The following is a 25200-nucleotide window of genomic DNA, read 5'->3' as shown; positions in this document are numbered from 1 at the left end:
CATAAGGTTCTAAAGTTTGAAAAAATCTCCATCCGTTAACATGGGACAAAAAGTTGCACAAAAGTTGAAATATTTCAAAAAGTGTAAAAGATATTAAAAAGCCAGAACATAGCCGGAATGTCCTTAAAAAGCTGCACAATTTGATATATGAATGGTTCAAATCGGACAAAGTTTGTAGGAGGAGAAGAGGTCCAAAAAACGGCGGAAGAAGTCAGAAGTCGGAAGAAGAATAATAAAGATTTGGAATGTAAAGGTGTGAATGCCTCAGCATTCACACAATGACCACTCAGCCACGTTAACTGAAAAACAAACACTGAAGAAGAAAAGCCATTGAATTCATGTCAACATTTAATCTTCATTTCTTGAAATTTCACATTATTGTGACGGACCACAAAGAAAAAACTCCTGAAGTTTGTGGTTTGGGGATCAAGCTGAACTTCCTGAATGAGCTCTCCAAGAGAGCCTTTCATGGCTTCATCTAATTGTGACTTTTAAGGTGGTGCAGCAATGAACTACGATGAGTAAATCTCATCCCACATGTTCCACAAGAACACGGCTTCTCACCTGTGTGAATCCTCATGTGGATTGACAAATAAGACTGGTAACTGAAGCTTTTTCCACATGTTTCACAAGAATACGGCTTCTCACCTGTGTGAGTTCTCATGTGTCGTAACAAACTGTTCTGTACACTGAAACTTTTTCCACATGTTCCACAAGAATACGGCTTCTCGCCTGTGTGAGTTCTCACGTGTCGTAACAAACTGTCCTGTACACTGAAACTTTTTCCACATGTTCCACAAGAATACGGCTTCTCGCCTGTGTGAGTTCTAAAGTGACGCGACAAATGACTTTTATACTTGAAGCTCATCCCACATGTTCCACAGGAATATGGCTTCTCACCTTTGTGAATCCACATGTGGTCAAACAAAGAACTATGTCGAGTGAAACTTTTTCCACATGTTTCACAAGAGTACGGCTTCTCACCTGTGTGAGTTCTAATGTGGACCAACAAATGACTCTGTTTACTGAAACTTGTTCCACATGCTTCACACGAATATGGCTTCTCACCTGTGTGAATCCTCATATGGACCAACAAATGACACTTCAAACTGAAGCTTTTTCCACATATTTCACAAGTTTTCTTCTGATCAGTGACCGTTCTTGCCTTCCTACATAGTTTTGGCTTTTTACGGACAGGTTCACCAACCGTTTCCTCACATTCAGCCTGCTTCTCTGAAACTGGAAAGTCAATCAGGTGATTCTCATGGTGGACTTCAGAGTCCTGAGAGAGGAGCTGCTCAGGGTCTGGTTCTTCTTCTGGGTCACTCAGGTCACTCAGCTCCTCAACAGAAGGAACCTTCAAGGTTTCACTTTCAAACGTCACAACAGGCCGCGCCCCCATCTGGCTGGAACCCAGATCCTCGTGTTGCTCAACCTGTGCAGGTCCTGGTTCTTCTGGTTCCTCTTTTATCTGGGGAGGTCTTTGTTCTTCTCGTTCCTCTTTAATCTCTAGAGGTTCTGGTTCCTTTTTTTCTAGAGAGTAGTTTGTTTCCTGCTCCCCTCGAGAGTCACGTCGCTGTTGGAGCTCTGCAGGGACAAGAAAAGACAAGATGAAAGATCCGCTTCATTACTTCTACCGTGCAAGCCTAAAAAAAACTGGAACGAGGTGGTCAAACTGAAAACTTCCACATTTTAAAGATAGCATAAAGTTGTTATAATATTGCTTGATGAGCATCTTCAGCTGCTGAACAAGTCATTTAATTGATCAACATTTTCTCAGCGTTCTCAACTCAATTTTACCTTCATAGCACTTTAAAACAACTACTACTGTCACAAAGTGCTGTACAAAGTCATAAATATAAGTGCAAGTGCAAGAATAAAATGCATGGGGGGATGTGTCCCTCTTACGTCCTCCAGTCAGTAGCCGCACTGCAGCATTTTGGACCAACTGGAGATGTGCGAGGGACGACTGGCTGACTCCAACATAAAGTGCGTTACACTAATCCAGCCGAGATGTAATAAATGCATGGATTACTGTCTCAAAGTGCTGATGTGAAAGAATGGGTTTCACTGTGGCCAACTTCCTGAGGTGGAACAAGCTGGACCGGACCACTGCGTTAATCTGTGAATCCAGTTTAAGATCACTGTTCATTTTAAAACCCACATTTAAAACAATCGCCTTCACATGTAGAGTTAAGGGCCCAAGTCAGCAGGTGGAGGTTCACAGGAGTCACTGGGAACAAACACAATCACCTCTGTTTTCCTCTCATTAAACTTTAGAAAGTTCAGGGCCGTCCAGGCTTTAATGTCCTCAAGGCACCGTAGAAGAGGTGTTAATGAGAAGCTTATTTCTTTTTTAATTGGACATAACTGACTGTCTTCCGCATAATGGAAAAAGGAGATCTCTTCTCAGGATGGACCCCAGTGGTAATAAATAGAGAGAGAAAAGCAGTGGCCCCAAGATTGAGCCCTGTGGAATCCCATAAGACAGAGGGGTAGAGGAGGATTCAAACACACATAGCTCTGTCTGTCTGGTAGGACCTGAACCACTGATGCCAACCAGGTGCTGCAGTCGGCATATTAAGATGTTGTGGTCCACGGTGTCAAATGCAGCAGTCAGATCCAGCAGGTCCAGCAGACCTTAAAACTGGACTGGAAGATGTCATGATTGTCTGGGTGGTTTTTCAGCTGCAGGTCGACAATCTTCTTCAGGAATGTTGAAATGAAGAGCTTGGAGATGGGCCTAAAATGATCCAGGACAGCCTGATCCAGGCCAGGTTTCTTTAGAAGGGGTTGCATGCATGTTTAAACTGTACAGGGAAAACAGCAGAGGACAAACTGCTGTTAATGACAGCAAGGACCTGGACACAAAGCTGCTGCTGGCCTTCTGTCACTCCTCTGTGGAGAGCGTACTGACATACTGTTAGAGTGTGTGGTGCGCAGGCTCCACAGCTGATTACAGGAAGGCGGTGCAGAGGGTCATTAACACTGCCCAAAAGATCATCGGCTGCCCCCCGCCCAGCCTGGAACACATCTCCACATCCTGCTGCCTCAGAAGGACCAAAGCCATCACGGGAGACCCCTCACATCCTGCCCACCCCGTTTGACCTTCTGCCCTCTGGGAGACGCTACAGGTCAATAATACCCCTCTCCCACTGCAACTAGCAGGTGGAACCGTGTTTTCGACCCGCTAAATACCGGCTTTTTAGACTCCTTTCCCACTGCCTGCAGACCCGGGTCTAGCCGCCTGCTGGCGAGCCGCGTCGCTGCGTTTTCCCACGCTGATGGTGTCCCACGTTGATGACATCATCAGCGCGACGGAGCAAAACCAAAGTAAACAATGCAGCGGAACACAGTCCCCGTTACCTGTAGACGAATCTCCTCTTTCCCACGGATCAGGAGAAGCTCTCTGGTCTCACTATCTTTGTATTTTGTTTTCACCAAAATGCCTGTGTTGTTTTTCTGTTTTGTCCCTTATGTTTTGTCTCTAGCCTTCCTGTCCTTGATCTTTTTATCGAGGTGAATTGTAGCTTTACATGAGCACCCACAAAATTTCGTTGTACCCCCCTGTGCAATGACAATAAAGTCTATTCTGATTCTGACAAGCTGACCACTGCTGGGAAACATGTCTTTAAAAAGATGAGGGAGGAACAGCACCTCGGGGGGAACCTGAGGGCTTAATGTGGGCAACCACATCCTGTCAGGATGATAAGGTCACTGGTACGAACTGAAACACACCAGAGCAATGAACAGAGCCAGAGGGGTCAGAGGTCAGGGATCAGAATCAGGCCCTGGTGGAAAAAACCTTATCAATGAAAAACCGAAGGAAGTCCTCACAGGTTTCATAGGATGGTTCTAAGCAGACAGGCTGTGGGACATTAAGAACAGTCTAAATTTCTATACAGCATATGTGGATCGTGTCAGTTCTCCATAATAATGTTTGACAAGTATTCTGTCTTAGCGCCTTTAACGGTGTTCTGATATCTGTGCCACCAGTCTTTTTAAATTTGGAATGAAATGTGCAACTTGTCCTTCTTCCACTTGTGCTCAGCTCTGTGGTTCTCCCTCCTGCTGCCTGAGTTCTCTCATTGAACCAGGGCTCAGGTTTGGCTTCAGGCTGCCTGGTTTTTAATGGAGCCACTGAGTCCAGGATTGTTTGGTAGGAGGAATGGAACCGTGGATGTAATTGATGTAATTCTGGAGGTGTGTGTTTGAAAGATGGTGGCGCCGGGTGTGGCAGGGGTAGGGGCAAGTATACTCTTCTACACCGATACCAATCAAATACTTAAGGACTGCTATTGTACCAACCCCTTCTATAAATCGATATCCTTGGATTTTGTGGCAATCAAAGCTACTAAGCATCCTGGACTCGGAAAGTACGGGCGAATCCCAATTCTCTGCTTAATCCTCAATCTTACTCCTCATTCCTCAAAATGCGCGCTCCCGTGAAGTTAAGTGCTGTCCCATTCCTAAACAAGTTGAGGAAAGGAGCGAGACTAAGGGACGTTATCTCCCTTAATTTTGAGATTCTATGAGACCTCCCTTGGAGTTAAGGATGACCCAGAATGCTTGTTAAATAGTTTGTTTTGCTGTTATTTTATTAATAAAAAATTGTGTATATTACTTTGGGAGTAATTGTATTAACTTTCTATCACAGATAATATTTACAAAGGCTATTATAAAGAAATCGAGATAATTCATTTGAATGCATTTATTAACAAGGTCACACATGCAAAATGTTCAACATTTCTAATGCAGGGCGCAGTACTTACAGTTATAAAGGGCGTTGTTATGGATCATTGACCAAAATTATTACTGCTGCCAGCCCCCCACCACCACCACCGATACCGCGCTAAATTCTGCAGCGCCTTGACAACGGAGAGGGGAAAAAAAAAAAAAAAAAAAACAGCGGTCCATGCGTGTGCGCTCTCTTTTTCCTTCGGATGGTCCAAAAAAGCGTCGCGCTAGCCGCTAGCACCCTCCCGACGGTCCAAAAACTCCCCGCCGCACGCTCCCCCCTGGCCAAAGTTTTTTTCCTGCAGGACACACTGCACTTCCAGCTTTCTTCTACCCTCTTGCGCAGTGCTGCCCCCTGTGGTCCAAGGACGTAACTGACTTTAAGGGTTGTCCCATTTCCAAGTGACTTTACATTCCTTAACACTTGTTATTAGGAGGCACTTAATTTGAGATTGAGGATCAAGGTTGAGGAGTGAGGATTAAGCAGAGAATTGGGATTGGGCCTACGTCTTGGCAGCGTCTTTCATTCATCCTCATCTGTTTGGCAACGAAAGGAAATGCGCCAAGTCTGTTCTAAAACCACACCAGAGCCTTGCGCTTATAATCACAATGGGACTTCTACTTTCTGGGGACATCCACCAATGCCCCGGACCGACTGGAACATCTCCAGAGGGACCCCCTACCATCACATCACTCCACAACATGAGCACCGCTGGAAACTTAAAGGTAATAACTTTATGCACATGCTACACGACTGAGCAAAACATTCACCCCGACTTTTCCATCTCTCTGGCGAGCGCTCCTGAGCTGCCTGTGGTCGGGGTCGATGTCGCAGCTGGCGGGGTGGATTCACCGTGCTTTGGTGACGTGCTTACCTGCACCGCTGCACCGTGTGTGGCTTCTCTGAGTGGAATATCTCAAGCGCCGGTTGGGTGTCTCGGCTAGGGCGCCTACGCTGGAAACAGCGGAGGAGTGTCTCTTCGGAGTTTATTGCGCACAGTGAATGACAGAAAATATCTCAAAAGAAAGAGCAAGTTGTCCACAAACTGCTCGTCCGAGCGGCGATGGCTCACCAAGAGCAACAGTGTTGAAAGCACGCGTATCTATGGATCCTACGGGAGCGGCTGTTTCGCAAACCTTCAAGCACCACTCTGTATCAATTCTACAATTCTACAATTTCATTTAGCAGACAATTTTGTCCAAAGCGACGTACAACACAAGCAAGAATACAGACATAAGAAAGAAAGAAACCATTAGTAAATGCTTCAATTACTTCAAGTGCGATTGGTAAAGGGAGTTGGCATCAAGTTGCAGAAGAGGAGCCACTACCCCCCCACCCCTTTTGTGTGTGTGTGTGTGTGTGTGTGCGTTCTCGTATTTCTATCCTTGTTGGGGCCAAATGTCCCCACAAGGATAGCAAAACGTGGAACGACGTGCCTTGTGGGGACCTTTTTCCGGTCCTAAGTAGGAGAAACAGTGTTTTCTTGACCATGTTGTTGTTACTGAAAAAAGTAAAAGTGCAAAAACATTTCTTTAGGGTTAGGCTTTGTTGTGGTGTGGGTTAGGGTTAGGGTAAGGGTCAGGGTTAGGGGCTAGACATGAATGGGAGTCAATGGAAGGTCCCCACAAGGATAGAAATACGAGACTGTGCGTGTGCGTGCGTGTGTGTGTGTGTGTGTGTGTGTGTGTGTGTGTGTGTGTGTGTGTGTGTGTGCGTGCGTGCGTGTGCGTGTGTCATCTTAGTCAGTGGTACATAAGTGCTGGTTTTTAGAACACCTGATCTATTCTTCCCCAAACATGGGGTCGGATTAAGTCCCAAGGTGTTCTCTGAACAATTGAGTCTTCAATTGTCTCTTGAAAGTAGAAAGAGACTCGGCGGAACGCACCAAGTTAGGAAGTTTGTTCCACCATTTGGGAACAACAGAGGAGAAGAGTCTGGCTGGAGGTTCAGAGCCGTGCTGGGCTGGAAGCCCCAGACGTCTCTCACATGCAGAGCGAAGAGGGCGTGAAGGAGAGTAGACCTGGATCAGGGAATCCAGGTAGGCCGGAGCCGTTCTTGTAAGCATTTTGTAAGCCAGGAGGAGAGATGTGAATTTGATCCTGGCTGCAACTGGAAGTCAATGAAGGGAGATGAACAGAGGAGTGACATGAGCTCTTTTGGGCTGGTTGAAGACCAGACGTGCTGCATTCTGGATCCTCTGTAGAGGTTTGACTGTACATGCAGGGAGACCCGTCAAAAGAGAGTTGCAGTAGTCAATGCGTGATATCACGAGAGCCTGAACCAGAAGCTGGGGGGCCTGTTGGGTCAGGAAGGGTCTGATCTTCCTGATGTTGTAGAGGGCATAATGACAAGACCGAGAAACTGAGGCCATGTGAACCTTAAAGGTCATCTGGTCATCAATCATGACACCCAGGTTTCTGGCTGAGTTTGTGGGCACAAGTAGGCTCGAGTGAAGTTGGACACTGATCTGAGGCTGGACAGATGGACAAGCTGGACAGACCATGAGTTCAGTCTTAGACAGATTTAGCTGAAGGTGGCGTTCCTTCATCGAGGTGGAGATATCAGCCAGACATGCTGATATCCGAGCTGAGACTGTCGTGTCGTCAGGTGGAAAAGAGAGGAAGAGCTGAGTGTCGTCAGCATACAGTGGTAGGAGAAGCCATGGGAGCGAATCACTGCACCAAGTGAAGTGGTGTACAGAGAGAAGAGTAAGGGGCCAAGCACCGACCCCTGAGGGACCCCTGTTGATAGGTCATGTGACCTTGACACCTCCCCTCGCCATGACACTCTGAAGGATCTGCCTGTGAGGTAGTCTGCACAACAAAGTCTTTTGAAAAGTCCGGGTTTGCCAACACTGGGTGGCTGCATATCACGTTCTTGAGCCGGTGGAATGCCACCTCACACTCCTTGGTCCACCGGAAGGGTTTCTGATCTTTTGTTTTGGTCAGTTCGGTCAAAGGGTAGGCAATGTCCGCAAAATCTGGCACGAACCGACGGTACCAGCCAATGAGGCCCAGAAAAGACCTCACTGCCTTCCGTGCACGAGGGACTGGACAGTTTTGAACTGCCGCCACCATGTCCACCTGTGGTTGTAAACCATCAGGACCAATGCTGTAGCCAAGATACTGGATCTCCTTGTGGGCAACAGCACATTTAGAACCGTTAACTGTTAGTCCAGCTTGTTGAATCCGATCCAGAACAGTCTCAAGGTGTTTCAGGTGCTGCTCCCACGAGCGGCTATAAATAACCACATCATCCAGGTATGCTGCTGCAAACTCCTCACAGCCCCGTAACACCTTGTCCATCATTCTCTGGAATGTTGCTGGCGCCCCCTGCAGGCCGAATGGCATCGTTGTAAACTCAAAGAGTCCAAAGGGGGTCCTGAAGGCAGTCAGCGGTCTTGCTTCTTTGGCTAGCGGCACCTGCCAATAACCTTTGCAGAGGTCCAATGTAGACAGGAATCTGGCAGGACCGAGGCGGTCCAAGAGGTCATCAATGCGCGGAAGGGGGTAACAGTCAAAGCGGGAAACACTGTTCACTTTTCTAAAGTCCACACAAGGGCGCATCTCGCCGTTTTTCTTTGGGACAAGCACCAGAGGACTGCTCCAAGCACTCTCTGAGGGCAGTATCACCCCCAATCGCAACATAGCATCAACCTCTTCTTTTAATGTGCTCAACAAACGTTCTGGAATACGATACATGTGTTGCCGGATTGGTGTGGAGTCCTGCAGATGTATGTCATGCTCCACCACTGAAGTCAGTCCTGGTTTCTTGGTGAACAATCCGGGCCTATTCAGCACCTGCTCGACCTACGCTCTTCTCCCCTCCGACAGATGATCCAGGCTCGGCACAGACTCCACCTCTTCATCAGAAGGGAAACAACCCTCCATGATTTCCTCATCCCCCACTTTGCAAACCAACCCCACAGTCTGCTTTCTCTGTTTCCATGCCTGGAGGAGGTTCACATGGAACACCTGATTGGCTCTCCCCTTCTCCTCCATGTTGACTTAATACGTAACAGGCCCCACTTTACTCACCACTTCAAACAGGCCCTGCCACTTCGCCAGTAGCTTGTGTTCTGAGGAAGGCAGTAGCAATAACACCTTCTGGCCAGGTGTATACTCCTTCTCTCTGCTGTGGCGGTCATACCACCCTTTCTGGACCTTTTGGGCTTCCACCATGTTTTCTTTCACCATTACTGCATACTGGGCCAGTTTATCTCTCATTTGCAGGACATAAGAGATCACATTTTTGGGGGTGGCAGTCAGTGGTTCCTCCCACGTCTCTTTCAATACATCCAGGGGCCCCCTCACCGCTTTGCCATATAACAGTTCAAATGGGGAAAACCCTGTGAAAGCTTGTGGCACTTCTCTGTAAGCAAAGAGGAGATATGGAAGCCAGGCATCCCAGTTCTTTCCAGTTTCACTGACAAATCTTCGGAGCATTCGTTTGAGGGTCTGATTAAACCGCTCCACCAATCCATCTGTTTGAGGATGATATGGAGTACTACGTATGGCCTTGATGCCCAGAAACTTATAAGTGTGTTTTAATAGTGTGGACATGAAGTTTGTTCCCTGGTCCGTGATGATCTCCTTAGGAATGCCTACTCATGTGATGAGCTGCCCCAGCACTTTAGCTACCTGTTTGGCCTTTATTGATCGAAGAGGAAATGCCTCAGGATATCGAGTTACATAGTCACAGATGACTAAGATATACCAGTTTCCTGAACTGCTAGGTAGGAATGGTCCCACTATATCCATAGCAACCCGAGAAAAAGGCTCCTCAATCACTGGCAGTGGACACAAAGGTGCTCTGTCTGACAGTCTGATACCAGCAGTGACCTGGCACTAGGGGTGTGTGATATGACGATATAAGATCGTTAAGGATTATAACGTCTGGACGATCTCATAAATCAGAAAGATCGTTAAAATGTCACGTTCTCATTGTTATTTTTTCACCTATATATAATATTTTTGGGAGTGATGATGTTACCTGAAAGCTTCAGATAATATCAACTAAATATTCCCTCCAGTGCAGTTATCCACAGACACAATAGATACATGCTGAGCAACATTAACGATGATTTAAAAAAAAAAAAAAAAACGCAGCCACAGCCAGCGCTGCGTTCGGGACGCAAAGGCAGCTAACAGCGAGCGGAGCGCTGTGGAGCTTTTCTGACTGGAGCTGCTGCTGGGTGGAGGCTGTGTCAGGCAGAGCTGGTTTACAGCAGCAGTACGGGATCTACAAGAGATCAGTCGCCATAGAAACACCCCAACAAGCTGGAGAGAGATACACGCTGAAGCTATCACCGATGCTAACGCTAGCTACCGAGCTACCGCTAGCAGTTCACAAGCTAGCATGAGGGATTTGATGTACAACAAATCACAGAAATGTGAAAAGACACTTAGTGAACATTTCATCAAGTTAACAGCTGAAACGAACCTTTAGTCTGAAAACTAGTGGAACGTCTTTGATTTAATCGCATTATGAGGGGCTGTATTTCAATGGAGACAGAGCCCTCTAGTGGTCATATAGCGCAACTATTAAAACTATATTCCATTAAAACTGCTAAAAAGCTATTTGATGTGTTTAGTTTTTTGTTACAAATGTGTACTTTATTGTTCATTATCTTTTATCTCATTTTTAAAAGGAGATACAAGCTTAGATCTCTGAACAAAAAAAATGTTCTCAAGCAGCTGTATTATTTACTCAGGTTATAGATATTAAAGTTAAATTGTTTTTGTTCTAAATTGTTGCCCTTTAAGTAGTAACCAGCTAAGTTTGCATTTTTATTGACCCTTTTTAATAATCTATTTGGTGTGCTTAGTTTTTGTGTTGCAAAAGTGCACTCTATTGCTGTTCATGACTTTTTATGTTTGTGTTCATTGCATATTTTGATTAGAAAAAAACCTGTACTATTTAAATTAAAGCCCGTTTCTTTAGCTTAAATTGTCTTTTTTTCTGTTAGGGTTTTACATGTTTAAATACATTTTATACGTTTTATATGTTTAACATTGAGGGGGGAAATGATCAAACTTGCAAATTCGTCTAGAAAAATCAATATAAAAAAGAATCGTGATAAAATCGTGATCGTGATATTAATTTAAAAAAAAATCGTGATATGACATTTTTTCCATATCGCCCACCCCTACCTGGCACTCTGGACAGGAGCTACAGAACTCAGCCACATCCTGTGTAATACCAGGCCAGAAAAACCTTTGTTGGATGAGTGCTAAGGTCTTTTCCCATCCTAAATGACCTGTCATAGCAATAGTGTGGCCCAGCTCCATCACAGAAGTCCTAAACTGCTTCGGCACCACCAACTGCTTCACACCTCCCCCGAGCTTATACAGTCGCTGATCTATCACTGCGAACTCCTGCTTCGTCCCTTTCTCCAGACCCTTGTCAACTCTGTCAAACAGTCCTGCTAAGCTGCAGTCTTAACTCTGGAGCTGCACAAAATCCTTCCCCAGTGACTCTGCTGAAGGCAGTAGGGTCTCCAACTTTCGCACGGTTCCCATCTGTTTCGCCTCCCTCCGCTGACGCTTCGACTTACGATCCCTGCTTGGTAAATCCTCACCCTCCATACCGACGTCCCAAAATGGCAGCTCCCGCAACCATTCCTCTGGAAGAGGCTGCACCAAACCCTTGGCCTGGCTGCGTGTCACCACCATACACTGCTGCTGTGCTGCTCTCAACAGGTGAGCCACCATTGGAACATCAGTTCCCAGCACATCATATGGAAGCCTGTCAACCACGCCCACCTGAAGCTTCAACGTCTCACCCTGCACTGTCAACACAATTTCAGCTGTTGAATACGGCCTCACATCCCCATGCACACACTCAAGTTGCACCAGGAGCGCAGGAGTCTTGTCTGCAACTAAATGTCTCTAAAACTGTTGGCATGTTTTCTAGTAAAGCCAACAGTAACTCTAACAACCCGGACATATTTGTTGCAGGAGAAAAGCTGCAAATTGTAAGCCAATTTAAATATCTGGGTTTACTGACTGACTCACAGCTCTCCTTTAAAGGTCACATTGAAAGAGTTTCGAAAAAAGTGAAAATGAGTCTTGCAAACTTTTGTTCAATTCGTCAGCTGAGGCACCAAAAATATTTTTACATTCAATGATTTTCAGTCATTTCAACTACTGCCTAACAAGTTGGTCTCAGGCAAGTCAAAGTGCTAAACGGCCATTGCAAACTTTATACAAAAAAGCCATTAAAGTTCTGGACAAAAAAACCAAGACATTCTCATCATTGTGCAATCTTAAAAAAGTATAACCTTTTAAACTGGGACAGTTTCCAAAAATTTTCAGCTTTATGTTTAATCAATAAAACAATGCACGTTTGGCTCCAGCCCCTTCGCAAAGTTCATCTGTCAGAGAAAAAGACCTGTACTGTCACCCGTGGCTCTGTCAGAGGAGACTGTGTCCTCCCTCTGCAGAGTGCTTTGGGTCAGTCAGCCTGGTCTGTGAGTGGAACTCAATACCTGAGGAGGTTAAACAACAAAACACTTACCAGACCTTTAAAAAACACTGAAAACTGTGGCTACTCAACACTGACACCTGTCAGCACGAAAGATACTTGTCGTGTGTTTTGAACCTATGTCTCTTATTGTAACATGCTTTTAATTGTCCTTTTTACAGGTTGTCTTTGTATGTTGTGTTTTACGTGTTAGACTTTGTCATTGTGTGAATGCTGAAGGCATTCACACGATTACATTCCTCTTCTGACTTCTTCCGCCGTTTTTTGGCACGCTTCTCCTCCTACAAAGTTTGTCCGATTTGAACCATTCAGATATCAAAATGTGCAGCTTTTTAAGGACATTCCTGCTATGTTCTAGCTTTTTAATATCTTTTAAACTTTTTGAAATATTTCAACTTTTGTGCAACTTTTTTCCCCATGTTAACGGATGGAGATTTTTTCAAACTTTGGAACCTTATAACTTCCTCAAATCTTAACCGATTTTAACCATTCAACTTTTAAAATATTCAACTTTTTAAACTCTTTCTTCAACCTTTTTAAACTTTTTCAACTTTGTTCAACTTTTTGAAATATTTCAACATTTTAAAATTATTTTTAACATTGAAGTCAATGGGAAAACCCTTCAACTGACCTTTCAACTCCTTCAAATTTGAAACCTTACAACTTTGTCATACTTTCACGGAGACAAGTCATTTTAGCTTTAAAACGTAGGCATTTTTGTCCTCTATTTAGCGATGTAATATCATTGCAAAATCTTTCACCAAAATTCAGCTGTGACCCTTCAAGTATGGAGAGAATTTCAGCCATTTTTGGAGTTTATAATGGGTGTGTATTGGAGAAGCTAGAGTGGGAGAGTGGCAATTAGAGTGTGGGAGGCTCTGAATTTTAACCCCCAAAAAAATTCTTTTCTCGTCCATACGGCCACATTTCTGGCTCAATCTGCACAATAACCCCTCAAAATGTAGGAATTTTTCTTGCGACCCGTACAATTGAGTCACTTTGTCTCTATCTCAAACGGTTCTCTCTCCAGAGGCATTTGTTTGAGGAGAGTGCAGAATTTTCTCCCTTCCGCTCCAATGCATTTTCGAGACGCCTGAATCCAAAACTTCACTCGTGTTCGCACCATCGCCGTGGCTGAATGGATGATCCTACAGACATGATTCCTGCACCATTACATTCATGAAAGACTTCTGAATCTGACTGTGTGAAAATCTTTTTCAATTTCGCCTTTTGGTCCCCGAGAAATGCCATTTCTTCAACCATGCGCACTCCATTAAAAAGTGCTGATTCACTGATTCACTGTCATGGCTGCTGTGCAGCTGGTCTCCATAGCAACAGACACACCTGTTGTGCTGCTGCTGCTTGATTAGTCTGGATTTTTCCATTCAGACTGGAGCTCTATTGATCCTCTGTTACTCTGACACTGACTCCACTGCTGTTTACTGCTCTCTTCTGCTTTGTCAACTATTAACCTTTTTTAAAAATTTTCAGATTTTTATGACTTTTTTTTAAGTTTTTCAAACTTTTTCACGTTTTTTCACCTTTTTTCAACTTAATCGAACTTTCTCAACTTTTTCCGCTTTTTTAACCTTTTTCAAGTTTTTTCAACTTTTTCAAGTTTTTTATGCTTTTTTTTTAACCTTTTCAACCTTGTTCAACCTTTTGCAACTTTTAGCAGTGTTTTCAAACTTTTCAAACTTTTTTCAACTTTTTGCAGTGTTTTCAAACTTTTTCAACCCTTTTCAACCGCTTTCAACTCTTTGCAGTCTCTTCAAACTATTTCAACTTTTTTCAATTATTTTCAAAACTTGTTCAACTTCCTTTTCAACCTTTCTTCTTGAACTTCTTTTGCATTACAGTTTACAATTTTCAGCTCAGCATTCACACTTGCAGTTTCTTCAGGAACTGCAAATTTTTTCTAGTTTGTTCTATTAACTGTTTGTCTTCGTGTAAATGTTTTTTTAAATGACTTTTTTACATCATGGTCAGGGGACTACAGATGAAAAATAGCCTTTTGATTAATTCTGGCTTTTTTAACCTTGTATAATCATGTGTTTTATGAATTTGCGCTGTCCCCTCTCAAATAAACTAATCTAATCTAAGGGACTCCACCGGACCAGTTAGTTCAAGGGGAACAGAGCTGGTTGAAGGCAGCAGAGAGAGGAACAGCGGTGGAAGGGTTAAAAGTCCGACAGCGCCGAGCAGGAACGCAGCTTTAAACTGGTGCACAGGACAACCCAACTTCGATGCGGTCCAGGAAGCGCTGGGGCATCACGAAGGAGCGGGGTAATCCATGTCCTGTCGGAGATGGAAAAAGGCCGTGCCAGGCAGACCTTCAGTGTCACCAGCTGACCACGGCGTTCACCACGGCGGCGGAGACGCTTTCGCCAGGGAGGGAGAGTTGAGGAGTCGAGGCCCTGTACAGGTGAGCCAGGATTCCCGATAGGTGCGAAGGTAAGGCTTTATGCCCACCGTAGTCGCATGAAGCGAGATCTCCCACTTTAAACCGGAGAGCGAGGAGAAACTGGCGATCATACACCAGCAGAGACTCGCTCTGTAAAGTGACAAGTAAGGAAAACACTCAAACAATAAACTAAATGAGAGCAGCAGACGGCAAGCCACATACACCGGCGCCATCTTGGTCACAAACATGTCAGAGTGAAACAGACTGCAAGGGCTGTGACTGACCGGCTCTACTATTCTCTCATTTTCACAACATTCTGTTAACTGTTCACCACGCTACCTGAGACGGAGGGATGACGAGACGTCCTGCTTTCAAATGTTCTCAGGAAATGCCTCTTCAAAAAACATCCATGTCCACAACTTCCCTGTTCAGGCCAGTGAGGGAACCAAGTCCTCATAGTTCCATCAAGCACCTCTGCAGCTGGATGAAGGAAGCAGCTCCATAATCACTTGACATTGTGATTTTGTTTCTCATCCTGATATACATACACACTGCCTCGTGGAGAGTGGGAGCCCGTCGTCCTCAAGGAAGAAATGTGGCCGGAAGAAAATTCCGAATGGTTGTGATCGCTGATCACTGAAAAGTTTGGTGAAATCACATCAATGAAAAACAACAGAAGAACTCAGGGCTTCGTTTTAAAGTGAAACAAGAGCATTTCCATAAACACGATGCCAACCAAGCACTCCTGCCATCCTCAATACACTTAACCTGTTTGTTGCTCTTCTTTCAATGTTGTTTCCAGAAACTCACTCTATGAGCAGGGGTGTGGTCTGCTCTGGAAAACTGATCAAGAACCACTGTGATTGGTGGGTTCCTGCACACAGTGTTTGTCAGGTAACCTTGTCAGGAACGTGGAGTTCATTTGCCTCCAAAACTGCAGGGATCTACAATGTGACTACAGAGACCACGGACACTGGAACGACGATGCTCAAACTGTATCCTGTGCAGCAGGATGAAGGACTTTCCTCCCAGCAGACCACAGCATGTGACACCTGGAGACCTGGGCTCCTCCAGCTCCGTCCTCAACCCTGACTCCACCCAGAGCTCCGTCCTCAACCCTGACTCCACCCAGAGCTCCGTCCTCAACCCTGACTCCACCCAGAGCTCCGTCCTCAACACCGACTCCACCCAGAGCTCCGTCCTCAACACCGACTCCACCCAGAGCTCCGTCCTCAACCCTGACTCCACCCAGAGCTCCGTCCTCAACACCGACTCCACCCAGAGCTCCGTCCTCAACCCTGACTCCACCCAGAGCTCCGTCCTCAACCCTGACTCCACCCAGAGCTCCGTCCTCAACCCTGACTCCACCCAGAGCTCCGTCCTCAACACCGACTCCACCCAGAGCTCCGTCCTCAACCCCGACTCCACCCAGAGCTCCGTCCTCAACCCTGACTCCACCCAGAGCTCCGTCCTCACGACACTTGATGCTCACCTCTCACACATGGCTGCTCTCCCATTCACTACACAAACCATACATGCTACTCTGCAGAGGACACAGCCGTGGTGGGACTGATCACCAACAATGAGGAGACGGCCTGCAGAGAGGAGGTCCAGGTCCTCACATCCTGGTGTCTGATCAGTGACTTCCTCCTGAACACCAGCAGGATGAAGGAGCTCGTCGTGGACTTCAGAAGACACAGGGAAACCACACATAGCAGCTCAGTGAAGACGGTTTACACTCATTATATTCTTGTTTAAAGCCATCAGAGAGATGCTGTGAAGACATTTAGTCTTTCACTTTCATGCTACACAGCAAATGTTCATTGTTAAAGCTCTGGTTTATATTTCCTTGAGGAAAAAGGACATGCTGTGTTTCCTAAAGTGGAGTACGGTGCTGGTATTAAACTCCCACACCGGAGGGAGCGCTGTGTGCTGTAGGTGAAGAAGAAAGAGGAGAAGAAGAGTGAAAGTATTTGGAGTCACCAGTCTGCTGAATAAAGTAAAATATTAAAAACAAAACACACAGATCCTGCTTCTGTCTGTGGAGGTTGAAGCAAACAGCCATAACGACAGAGATCCTCCAGCAGTCACTCTCACTGTTCGTTCACACTTTAAAGGCATATTCGTGGATTCTCCACCCATTTCGTACAACATGGCCGATTTGCCATTTTTGGAGCACTGCGCATGCGCGGCTCCCTCCGCATGAAGACTGTGGGAGCGTGCACGTCAGCCGCATGTCAGTTTGTTAACACCCGCGCAGCTGGAGCATCGTCTTTCCGCATAGGATTAAAACACATCTGTAATCATGTCGGACTCTTCTTCCACTCATACATCAGAATACGATCCGTAAAGTAGTTTCTTACGTGTTTATGCAACAGAAACACGTCTGAATGGGATAATCAGCAGCATGTTACCTGTCCAGCAGAAACTTCCCCACGTCGTGATCAGTCCTAAATCCCTTTTGTGCTTTGAATGTCCGCCGCCTCGTAAAGGAACCTCCCAGTAAAACACGCGTGTTGCTCTTCTTTTCTATGGCCTTTCTTCTATCCTCTGCCGTTTTGTGGCTGGCCATCTTCGGAGGCGCCGGGAGGAGCAAGCCGCGTCTGAATGGTGCTTTGATCGCTCCCACTGCATGTCACTTTGTAAACAATGCTCTGCGTATGCGCGGCTCGAAACCAGAACGTGCACAGAGGCGGCGACTCGACATGATATGTCATCATGCAAACGCATTCCCACAGTGATTGGCATTATGACTGCCCAATTACGATTTGGAACCATATAATTCTGATTGGTTCTAAGGATCCTCCAGTTTTCCTTTAACATACCGATTCTGTGTAGCTTGATTTGAGGTTGGAAGATGACGTCCAGCAGTCTGCGTTGGCGATCGATCTTCTCCTGGTACTGGACGATAGTTTGTTGAAACAGGCTGAAGATTTCCACAGCAGCAGCAGAGAGTCTCCGGCTGGTGGAGTCTCTCACAGAGTGGTGGGAATCCTCACTTCCTCCATCAGGAACGCTCCTCTCAACAACACCCTCCTTCTCTTTCAGGTGTGGAGCTCCATGTTCCTCCTGCTCACCACTGGAACTGGTCTTCTGGTTCCTGCTGTGCTGCTGTGGACTCTCTGGAGGAAACGAGACAAAGTCCCTGATGAGACGGACGTGAATGTTTGACAGTGAGGGACGGAGGAGACACGACAGGCTGCATTTAAAACAGAGACATTTAAAAACAGATTAAACTGCTCCTTTATAGAAACCTGACAGCAGCTGTGAGGTTTGAAGAATTTTTGATTTGATTTTATTTGATTTATTTCGAGCTGTTGCAAAATAACATTTTTCTGAAAATAGTCGATTTACAGAAGTAGACAATACAATTTATATGTTAGTCATGAAATACAGTACATAAAGCTGGAAAAGGAGTGGGAGGAAGAAAACTTATTTTATCCCACCCCTCATACATCAAGTGCTTCAGTGCGATTGCTTCCAATACTGCCATAATAATACAATTCTTATGACGTTTAAATACTGAAACAGTTTATACTCACATATGTACAATTACTATTGATTCAAATAAACGTGCAGATATATTTACATACGATCACCCTTGAATCAAGTATCTTAAACAATGGTACATACAGTACATTGGTCTTCAAGTTATGTACATCATAATGCTTTTGAACGGCTGCCAGAGCCCGGCAGTGCTCAGGTCCAGTCGATACCTGATAAGGATCGACCGATATGGCTTTTTTAGGGCCGATGCCGATGCCAATTATTGGTACTTATGGAAACCGATAACCGATATGTTGAACCGATATTCATTTGCAGCAAAAATGAACATTTTGGCATCAAAATGTAGCTGTGGGTGGGACATTGTTCCACAGCCCAGAGCAGTGACTTAGTAATGAAGTGACTAGTGAAGAGAGATGTGATGTGCTCAGTGGAAAACACTTCTACATTCATTATACTCAGGCCTTTTGTTTTCTTTCAGTTTATAATTGTGTGATTACTTTATTATTATTGTTATTATTATTATTACTGATACATGTAATTATATTTATCACACACACACACACACACACACACACACACACACACACACACAATAATGCAGTCATCTCATTAGGCCTGGGTGATATACCGAAAATTTATCGTTACCGAGATTTATCACGATAACCGACGTCATTTTTCCCATGGCGGTAAATTCGGTATTTAAAAAAAGTCCGCCTTGGCTGTGTAGGTGGGTTGTGTTCATGTCCCTTTAAGACGCTGCACTACGCGACTCCACCAACTCCTGTTTAAAATCACAGCAGCCAGCAGGAGAAGCTGAAGCAGAGCAGACCGACGCTGTTCTACCCTCTGAACATCCCAACCAGCAGACATGATCTCTGGACACCTAGCATGGCGACATGCTAATTTAGCCGCTAGCGGCTACAGGCTAACAGCCTGCAGGGCTGCAGATTAATGCTGGTCGACTGTCCGGGACAGTAAAACTCCTCATCAGCTGATTGGCTGATATTTCCTGCAGAAGCTCCTCGTGCTCTTTTATTGAACAGGCTGTATGTTCTGGTGTGTTTGTTTATATCACGCTGCATGTGCAGCTCTGAGTCCTGCTCCGTGTCTTCTTCTCTATTTTGGAGCTTCTGTGTCAGAGTAACAGCGCCATCTGAAGGCCTGGCGGGTGAACTACATCGTTTTGAGTCCTTGTTATGTTGCGTGGATGTAGATATTTCCTGAAGCGATGCTGTATGGACAGGAAACTGAGAAGGAGATTATAAACAAACAAGTTGGGCTCATTTGTAATTCAGGGACAGGTAGACGTCCAGTTGTGTTCCATTCTCAGCTGCTCATAACACCACATCACACTGGAAACATCTGGAACCACGGAACATTAATAATTTCCCAGAGTCTTCCAGTCATGGGATTTTCCCTAAAGCCCACAGAGAAGACATTTACATTACCAGCAGAGTTCTGTCGGATTTGGACGTCTGTTGCTGTGAAAGTTAGGATACATAGATATGTTTTGTACCCTAATATTGATAAATCTAATAGGATTTCAAGAAAATTGACCCCATATCATGAGAAATAAAATAATAATGTTTGCACCACCTGAGCCCACAGTAAACTGTCATAAGTTTAATCCAGTACAATAAAAAGCTGTGATTAAATTGCCCCCCCCCCCCAAGTAGCCAAGTAGTTATCGTCCATTTATCGTTATCGAGGTGAACTGCTCAATATTATCGTGATATTGATTTGAGGCCATATCGCCCAGCTCTACATCTCATCCATAACTTCCCCAAAACTCCAATATTCAACTATCTGTCGCTGCTGATAACACAACTCTTTCCTTCATTTTCTTGTATGTTGTCCCCTGTATGTCCTGTACTGTAGGAATAAAAAATAATAATAAAATAAACAATGGAGAATCCTGGTTGAACTAAAGTTGTAGCTACTGTAACGCTAAAAAATATGTTAAAATCAATGTTATCACTAATCGAGGCGCGCCCCCGTGGGGGGAGTCATTTTTCGGCAGGCAGTCTGTTCTCGGCACGGTAACCAGTCGACCCCCGGTCGCCCCGACCGACTCGGCCCCACGCGTCTTCTGTCACGCACTCACGCCACACATTGAAGACTGGAAAAAAAAAAATCAGCGGTCGGTCTGTGACAGGCGTGTGTTTGATTCCTCCCGGTTCCACAGCAGCACCAGACACATTTACCGGTCATTTTTTTTCAGTTTTCAATGTGTGGCGTGCGTGGGGCCGACTTGACTGTAATCCGCTGCCGGTTGACCGCTGCCGGCCGACCGCTCCTGGCGTCCCAGCGAGCGGGCTGTCCGCCGGCGTCGGGCCGCTCCTCGCGGCTGTGCAGCCGCGTGCCGTGCTCTCCGGTTGGGAGACTTGAGAACAAACTGTGTGATTCTGGTGACTGACGGGTCAGAGGCGGAGAATCTGCCTCATATTTGCCGTTCTTTGGAACTGGCTAGCTTAGCTACAAGCAAGCAGAAGTTGTTTGCTCATGTGATCACATCACAATGCATTATGGGAGCCGTAGTCAAGACAACTGACTGACTGACAACCGGGTGGTCTTTATTACCGTATTTTCTGAAAAAAAAAGGTGCACCGAAATATAAGGCAGACAGTTGGGCTTTGAGACAATTAGAGGCTTTTAGGTGCGCCTTATAGTGCAGGAAATACGGTAAAAAAAAATTTTTATCGGATATTGGTGGAAAAAAAGGCCAATGCTGATTATTAGAAAAATGCCCAATATCGGTCGACTTTATCGGCCAGGCCAATAATTGGTCGATCCTTAATACCTGATGCCGCAGCGCCGCATGCAACTACAAGTGAGCGAACCGCAGCGCGACCCTGCAGACAGCACAGCGACCCCCGCTGGCCACGCCGATGCTGCCACACCCTCAGTCATTTCAAATATTTATTTTCCTTTTTTTTTTTTTTTGGATCCCACCCTATGCAAATGGGCCCATCACCACTGCTCGTGTCATGGCTCCCCCTGCTGGTTAAAAGTCACTTATGTTTATTTTTTTTTTAAAGGTTGTATAGAGGATTTTCCATGGAGAGAGAAATCCAGTGACAGTCCTTTTTGAAATGCTGCGCATGCGTGACCCACACCCCCTCCTCCCCTGCTCTCTCCGGAGGACCGCCCCCTCCTCACGCAGAAAGTAGCATGTAGCAACTTAGCATCACAGAGCTAACACGTAGCTACCAATGTGTCCTTTTGAACAACACAAAACACAGCGAATATGAGTAAAATCCTGCACTTGCGCCAAACCCTGTCCCTGAGCCGTCCCTGGTCTCGGTGGATCAGAGGAGGACGGGGAGGTTTGTGTGGAGCTGCATCACTGGAGCAGACGCTGGAGCTCACAGCCAGAGCCGGCCCGTGGCATAGGCAGTATAGGCAGATGCTCAGGGCGCCGTCCATCAGGGGGCGCCAGCGCCACTGCGCCAGCAGTACAAATGGGAAAGAAGAAAAGGTGTAACTTTCACAATTTTTCTAAGTAGTTGTTGTACTCTTAAGCGAAGACAATTAATTAATTCCAGTAGTTTACCACATTATTTACTGAGTCGTGCCCCCCATTCTAATGCAGTAATACCTTCATGATCCCTTGTTGTGACCCAAACAGTGGTGATTCAAAAAAATCATAAAACAAAATTGGATGACATTATATACTGAACACACCTTAAATTCAAACAAGAATAGTCCACAGTCATACACACTTGAGTTATATACTGTTTTCACATATGTACCGAGTGAACATCATTTTTTTGCACCTTGATTTGAACCGATGAATATTAGGACACTGCTTGAGCTCTAAACTCAATCGGTCCCAAAGCTTAACGCCTCTGATAGAAACACAAGAACTCTTTCTGGTAGTTCTCACTGGTTGGACCTTAAAGTTCTGAAACCCCTTAGATTATATCCACTTTCCCTCTGTGTAAATACTTTTTGAATATTCAGAGGAAGTACATTTTTACTTGCTTTATATACAAGTAAGACAGTACAAAAGTCAATCAAATCATTCAGTTTTAAAAGCTTCGACTTCAGAAATAATTAGTGTGATCATCATAACCTGCACAATGTATCACCCTTACTGCTCGTTTTTGGACTATAGCAAGGGGATGCAGCGAACTTTTGTAAGTATTGCCCCGATTGTTATACAGTTAGTGAGGTAGGGTGATATTAGTGAACAGTACAGAGTTCTGAACACATCTTGATCAAGAAAAAATTTTACTTTGTTTATAACTGCAATACTTTTGGAGATTTTAGATTGCATGTGTCTTATATGTGGCTTCCAACTGAGTCTGATATCAATCATTACGCCTGAGAACTCGTCTTCAGACACCATTTGGATTTTAACGCCTTCTATGTTTAAGATTAATTCAGGATTTATTTTGCTATTCCCAAAAAAACAACGCTTTAGTTTTGTTTAAATTCAGTGATAATTTGGTTTTATCCATCCAAGCTTTTATTTTGCCTAGCTCCTTATTAACAGTATTAAGCATAACTATCATCCGAGCAAAATATATTGGTATCGTCTGAAAACAAGATCAATTTTAAAAGATAAGACTCGTTGAAAATGTCATTAATATAAACATTGAACAACTCAGCACCCAGAATAGAACCTTGGGGTACACCACATGAGATTTTCCTACAACGAGATTCATGCTCACCCATTTTTACAAACTGTCATAGACATCTGAGGCTCTGCAGGCACTGTGCATTCAGCTTCCACTGCTGATTGGCTGTTAGCCCTGCCGGCTCCGAGTGTAACCAATCAGATGGTACTGTGGGCGGGACGATGCTGGAAGCTGAGCAGTGAGTCCAGGCAGAGAGGCAGCTGCCAAAATAATTCCGTTTCATACTGATCTGTTATCGGCTGATGGATTAAGAAATAAAAGGCCGATGTCACCAAATGCAGAATATCGGCCCGATGATGGGCCTGGTTGATGATCAGTTGATTCCGAGTCCTCATGGAAGCATTAGAGGATCCTGGACCTCTCCAGTCCCAACCCCCCACCCCCACCTCTCTGTTCCTCTGGTTTCCTCTGTTATCCAAAGGCTTCAGTCAGTTCCAAATGTGGACATCTGATCAAAAAGCCTCCCTGTTTTATGACAGTCAGCAGAAAAGAGTGGGAAGTTCAAAGGTCACTGTATGACCTTCACCTCTGGCTGACTCACAACACACTGGTTTTAAGTCAAAACAAAAAATTAATTCATTCATCAAACTTTGACTGATGTATTTATCAATTAACCGCAGCCTGGTTACCAGGCAGCCTGGCATGCCAGACTGTCTCCATGCTCAGGGATATATGGGGAAACATCTTGTCTTGTCTTGTGTGTAACACATGAAGTCAGTCTGGCATGCCAGGCGAGTTACCAGGCAGCAGTATTTTTTTATTTTTACACACACACACACACACACACACACACACACACACACACACACACACACACACACACTCTAACACTATCAGCAGATAACTCTTATGTAAGGATAAGGTCATAATCTAAAATGATTGAAATAACTGATATGACAGGTGTTTAAATGCTGGCAGTGGACCTCACTGAATGTCTGAATGTGATAACAATGTGTGGTGAGCAACAGAAGGAATCTTGGTTTCTGCTTGTGGGAACTTCTGACTGAAAAAAGGGTTGAGACTGAATAAATCCTGGACCTGATCCTGGTCTGGAGCAGGCTAAACCCTGGACCTGGTCCTGGTCTGGAGCAGGCTAAACCCTGGACCTGGTCCTGGTCTGGAGCAGGCTAAATCCTGGACCTGGTCCTGGTCTGGAGCAGGCTAAACCCTGGACCTGGTCCTGGTCTGGAGCAGGCTAAACCCTGGACCTGGTCCTGGTCTGGAGCAGGCTAAACCCTGGACCTGGTCCTGGTCTGGAGCAGGCTAAACCCTGGACCTGGTCCTGGTCTGGAGCAGGCTAAAACCTGGACCTGGTCCTGGACTGGAGCAGGCTAAAGCCCGGACCTCCCCTCCTCCAGCGGTCTGTCCCCCACCAGCAGACCTGCTCATGTCTCTATTCTAAACATTCACTGTAGAAGCTGCAGAAACCTCAGTGAAGTTAGCATGTTAGCTCAGACTGAGGCTCAATAAACCACTGCTTCTGTCTGCAAACAGCGTTTCTGACACACATGTTGTTTGACCCTGAAGCTAAAATCACTCCTGTTGTTTCTCCTGGAGCCAGAAGAGCAGCTGCAGCCTCGTTTCTGTCTGCTGCTTCAGAAGAAAAGGAAGGAGCCTCCAGCAGTCAGACTCAGTTCATCCACGCTTTAACGTACCTGTTGTGGAGAGCGGGGCTGGAAGTTCTCCTGTGATTTCCAGCAGTCTGTCCTGAACGTTCATCTCCTTCTCGTACTGGATGATAGTTTGTTGAAACGCGGTGAAGATTTCTGCAGCAGCAGCAGTGAGTCGCTGCTGAATAAACTCTCTCAGAGCCTCAGCTGGAGTCATTGCTGCTGCAGGAGGTGAAACGTTTCCTCTGGAGACTCAAACACTCAGGCCGGTTCTCAACACTCCTTCTTCTCTGTGAACTCACGGACTCTTGAAACCTCCTCAGTAGGAGAAGAACTGATCCAGTTCAGAAAGAGTTTCTCAACACGCGCTTACTGTTGCCACTTCCTGATCCGCACCCCGTAACATGAATTGGTTCTGCGCATGCGCCGCATCAGGGCGAAAGCTCAATACGGCAACACTACTTGGACAAACTTCTTCTTCTTCTTCTTCTTCTTCTTCTTCTTCTTCTTCTTCTTCTTCTTCTTCTTCTTCTTCTTCTTCTTCTTCTTCTTCTTCTTCTTCTTCTTCTTCTTCTACTTGGACATAATAAAGAGTGTCTTGCTGTGTCAGAAATCACCCCCTATTCCCTATTCCCTACTCACTACATAGGGAATAGTATACAGTGGACTACATAGACACTATATAATGCCCTGAATCCCTTGGCGATTCGGACACTCACCCACTTACTTTTTCCCTCAGCGCTGATCACGTGACCCTCGGCCGGTACCATAGTAACCACACGCACCGGCTTTTATGTGCACCTATTCTGCATT

The 25200-nt window shown here is 45.4% G+C and overlaps 1 protein-coding gene across 3 annotated transcripts; it reads right to left on the bottom strand.

Annotated features, from left to right (window-relative positions):
• Positions 1-326: 326 nt before the first annotated feature.
• LOC115400416 (zinc finger protein OZF-like) lies at positions 327-24769 on the bottom strand. 3 transcript variants are annotated; one of them, XM_030108280.1, is made up of 4 exons: positions 24433-24769; positions 17453-17749; positions 1001-1587; positions 327-580 (listed from the first exon to the last, which is right to left on the bottom strand). In XM_030108280.1, exons 1-4 carry the CDS (start codon positions 24602-24604, stop codon positions 479-481), a joined length of 1158 nt encoding a protein of 385 aa, XP_029964140.1. In that variant the 5' UTR covers positions 24605-24769; the 3' UTR covers positions 327-478. The 3 variants fall into 3 exon arrangements, with proteins under 3 accessions (XP_029964140.1, XP_029964138.1, XP_029964137.1); XM_030108278.1 differs by having other exon boundaries at positions 327-959; positions 1128-1587; XM_030108277.1 differs by having other exon boundaries at positions 327-1587.
• Positions 24770-25200: the final 431 nt, after the last annotated feature.

The sequence above is a fragment of the Salarias fasciatus genome, chromosome 14, assembly GCF_902148845.1.
Source record: "Salarias fasciatus chromosome 14, fSalaFa1.1, whole genome shotgun sequence".
Classification (NCBI taxonomy): Eukaryota; Metazoa; Chordata; class Actinopteri; order Blenniiformes; family Blenniidae; genus Salarias; species Salarias fasciatus.
This window is presented reverse-complemented; position numbering and strand designations above follow the sequence as displayed.